At 44.3% G+C, this 4,320-nt stretch overlaps 1 protein-coding gene across 1 annotated transcript in view; it reads left to right on the top strand.

Moving 5' to 3' along the window:
* Positions 1–3,215, top strand: part of OMA1 (OMA1 zinc metallopeptidase) — a 47,999-nt gene extending 44,784 nt beyond the window's left edge. The window contains exon 10 of the mRNA XM_006768398.2: positions 2,784–3,215. Coding sequence (XP_006768461.1) covers positions 2,784–2,969 — 186 coding nt within the window. The 3' untranslated portion in view covers positions 2,970–3,215. The remainder of the gene's footprint in view (positions 1–2,783) is intronic.
* Positions 3,216–4,320: the final 1,105 nt, after the last annotated feature.

Genomic DNA, 4,320 nt, shown 5'->3' with positions numbered 1-4,320 from the left:
GGAAAGAGAAGAGCTTTTACTGAATATTAAAGATTCTAGGAGATGACATTCTGTCTTCCCTTTGTGCTTTGCATCTCCCATGGCTAAACTCAGCTGTGCCAACTCTTTCCTGCTGGGCTCCCCCTTGTTCCCCTTACTGATACTAGTCAAGGCCTTAGGCATGTGATGTAACTGCCATGAGAGATTGGCTTCTCACCTGGAAAAATATGTCAGTGTGGTTAAAAAGGAGTTATTTAAACACACACACAAAACAAAAAAAGAGACCTGGAAGTCTTTCAGAGGGGCCGGCTGTGAGCAGAGGCTTTGCCTCTGCAGAAATTGCTCTGACCCTCTGATACAACACTATCTGATGACAGTAGCCTGGTATCCTAGCAATGGAACCATGGCTGAGAAGCAAAGGTCATTTTGCCTGCTCATGTCAGGGTGACATGTGCGCACTTGTTTTATTTTTTTTTTGTGTGTGTGTGTATGTGTGTTTAGTTCAGTTTACTTTAAGGAACATTTATTTAACACAATAGATGCAAGAGGTGAAATATAAGGAAAATTGAGACAAGACACTACTACCAAGGAATTTCACTTGAATGCTTTTTCCCCTTTACTTTATTTTGGTAACTCATAGCCTCATTTGTAGTCAGAAGTGCTGCTAGACCAGGGGTGGGCAAACTTTTTGACTCGAGGGCCACAATGGGTTCTTAAACTGGACTGGAGGGCTGGAACAAAAGCATGGATGGAGTGTTTGTGTGAACTAATATAAATTCAAAGTAAACATCATTACATAAAAGGGTACGGTCTTCTTTTTCAATAGTTTTATTCATTTCAAACGGGCCGGATCCGGCCTGCGGGCCGTAGTTTGCCCACGGCTGTGCTAGACTCAAGTTCCTGCTCTGACTTCATCCATTTACAAGACCCCTTTCTGGCTGCCTCTGGCTGCCTGCTCCCCTATTCTGTTGAACTTCAGGGAATATACCCATCTAAGAACCTGTGCCTCACCATGGGGCACTCTGGTTCTTAAGGGAATGGAATTCCTTGCCCAAACACTTTTGAGCCTGCTTCCAGGGCCTGTGCGGACCTCCTCTCGGATGCACGCACACAAGATCCCTCACAGTGCAGGTGAGCCAGGGAAGGGAGAAGGGAGTGGACAGCAGGCCAGTGGCAGGAGCTGGGGTAGGCTCCCCACAACCTTAAATGTTACAAAATTCAAGAATTCTAATTTTGGGACCTGGCCTTCAGGGTCGTTTTGAAAGTGTGGGAGAATAGAACATATGTTATGTAGTACTTCATTAGCTTGACTTACAGCTGTTAGATATTTAAACACATGGTATCTGAGCCTCTACCTGCATTCTTGCCATGGACCCCACAGTTACCTGGGGCAGGCCTGCTCAGAGTAAAACCTACCATCTTTACCATGCCCTAACAGACCCTACATTATCTGCTCCTACCTGCTAGATCCCTTCTGCCCAGCTGTACCAGCTCCCTCCCTGTTCCCAGCACTCAGGCATCTCCCATCCAGTGCACATCCTTGGGCTCCCCGCTGCTGTTGCCACAGCCACTGCCTGCAGGGGCACTCCTTTCCTAGGTACCGCATGGCCTGGTCTCTCATGGCCTCAGGTCTTTCCCCCTCTTCTCAATGTCATGATGTTATCAACCAGAGCTTGCCTGGCCAGTCTTTCTAAGACCTTGTTACTCCCCTAAGCACTGACTGCCCCTCCCTGCTTTATTTACTTCCTGTAACATGCATCACTATAAAAAAGTTAGAGGTAATATTTATAAAATGAAACTAGTTTTTTTACCCTAAATATGTTTCTTTTAAAACGCTTTAGATATTAAGACATCCCCCCCACTTTTTTTAGTTTTTATGCCTTATAGTCATCTAAAGAATAGTAATTTAAAGAATTTAAAGGATCACATATTTTTCTAAGGCTAGTTCCTTAAAGCAGCAGCCCTCCTACCCTGCCTTCAGTTTCAACTTTCTTAAAGTATTCTTTTTATATTTCCTATCATCCTACATAGCACTACTTCCTAACTTTCTGTTTCAGGCATGATCTGTTTCCCTTTCCCCAGAGGATGAGCTTCAAGCTCCCCATCCCCTCACCCTCCCCGCCGCCCTGTCACTGTCACACCCTGTGCAGCATGCACAGGCGTCCTGCTCCCCTTCTGGTGTGGCACATGGTGCTCTCACGTTCTGTCTAATACTGTGCACCCCAGTCACCGCTGAGCCATGTGTGTACTGGGATTCCTTTCCTTTCCTCGCGGCATTCTGTTTTTCTGGAGTTAAAATAGTCATGATTTGCTTTGCTTAGGTGACTCCCTTCCCTAGGCTGTTAGCCTCAGGTTCACGGCAAAGGCCCCAGTTATGTATCCCTCCCTTCAGTATGCTCAGACATCTGTTTTGTTTTGTTTTTATCTTTCTTGAAAACAGTCTCTCAGAGTCTTCATATCTTTTCTAATCTGAATGCTCGTCAGGATTGGTTTGACTGAAACCAAAGAGATCTTGTTTATTCCCAGTGGGACACTGGGCGGTCACGGCAGATGCTCTTATTTTTTCCAAATATACTATTATTATGTGAACAACTTGTGAAAATGTAACTATTTACTGTGAATTTGTCTGTGGTTCTCTTTTATGTGTTGTCATTAAGCTATCTTTTATTAAAAATACAGGGTGTATTCTTATATTTTATTATTATGCATAGACTATTTTAAGAATTATTGGGATAATGTTAATAAATTTATGTATATATTTGCTTTGTGTTCTTTTTGTATTCTGTTGTATTCTTTCTCTATAGGCTCTCGAAATTAGAGAGACCTGCAATTGCCCACCACTTTCTGAACCAGACCCTCGATTAGTGTTCAAACTCGCCATGAAGGATTTTCTTAAAGAATCAGAGAAAAAGGACCTAAATACCACTGCTGAGAAACAGAAAGTGGATCCTCTTCCCATTGGAAAACAGAAGCAAACATCAGGAGCATAAATAATTAAGAAAGAACTAGCAGTTGAATTGAAATATGTGAGACAACGGATATATGAAGAATATAGCAATCCTTATCAGTTTACGTTACTTTAGGAAAATGTTTGAAATGAAAAAAATGATATTCACCGTCAAATCATGTATATTACAGGTATTACCTAAATTCTTCTAGATATTTTTCATGAAATATTGATGTATTCTAATTTATTTTAAAATATGTCGAAGAATAAATTTATATTACACATTTTATTCTGTTTTACACTTGCTTTTGATTTAGAAGGCAGACTTCTAGTGGAGAGAAACCAGAAAGCGGAGTAATTGTTATGTAGAGAGGACTCCAGCTGAGCCTAAACTGGTTGTCAGAGTCTGAATGGTTAGGATAGATTGGGAGCTGGACAATCAAGTACCTGTTTAGAGAGATTGGTTTGCATTGGGGTAGAGTATATGGAATAGGGGCTTTGGGAGAGAGAATTCCCTGGTCCTTACTATGGACAGCACGGGAAAATGACTACAGGCAGAAGGTGAAGAAGCTGTGTTCATAGGAAAACAGAAGTGATTTTATTTGTGGTCCGAGTGATAGAGTGAGGAGCACAAGGGGAGGGAGGGTCCTTTCCTGGGAGACACAATGTGCTTCTGGTGCCCTGGCGTCTCAAGGGAAAGTCATGTCATTTTGGCTCCTTGATGATGCAACAGTTTGGGAGTCTCAGGTTCTCAAGGGAAGTAGCCTCCAGTGGAGGGTTGTACCAGGAGAGGCAGGAGATGTTTTTGCCCCTAGGTTGAACTCCTTGAGCAGCCAGCTCCCAGTTCAATGTTGAGGGAATAGCACAAGTCACATTCCTAGTGACACTCAGAAATTACTATCTATACATATAAAAGGCTAATATGCTAAGTGTCCCTCCTACTGTCCTACCGGTCGAATGATGCACACTGACCACCAGGGGCAGACGTTCAATGCAGGAGCTGCTGAGCTGCAGTGACTTGGCAGTGGTGGTTCTCCGATGGCGCACCCTGAAACCAGAGAGGAGGGAGCCTGGTTCCTTGTGGGGCCGTGCGATTCCACCTTCGGCCGTGGGTTATGTTGCTGCTGGGGCACTGTCGGTCCCGAATCTGGTTTACTGCACACTTGTGTTTGCGTTCCACACCTTGTATGACAGCAACTTTGTTGAGTGCCTTCTTGCACTTACGGACCCCTCGGGGGATGTCGGAGAGCCGGTTTCAGACCAGTTTTGGCCTGATCCCCGCAGGCTAGGCCAAGGGGCTCCACCTGCCAGAGGGACCCCGCTCACTCCGCAGATGTTGGGGAAGCTCCAGGGTGTGTCTGGCCCATCTTGGCCACCTTCTAATTAATTTCCTT

The sequence above is a fragment of the Myotis davidii genome, unplaced genomic scaffold (assembly GCF_000327345.1).
Source record: "Myotis davidii unplaced genomic scaffold, ASM32734v1 scaffold79, whole genome shotgun sequence".
Classification (NCBI taxonomy): domain Eukaryota; kingdom Metazoa; phylum Chordata; class Mammalia; order Chiroptera; family Vespertilionidae; genus Myotis; species Myotis davidii.
Note: the sequence above shows the minus strand (reverse complement) of the source record. Positions and strands in the feature narration are given on the sequence as shown.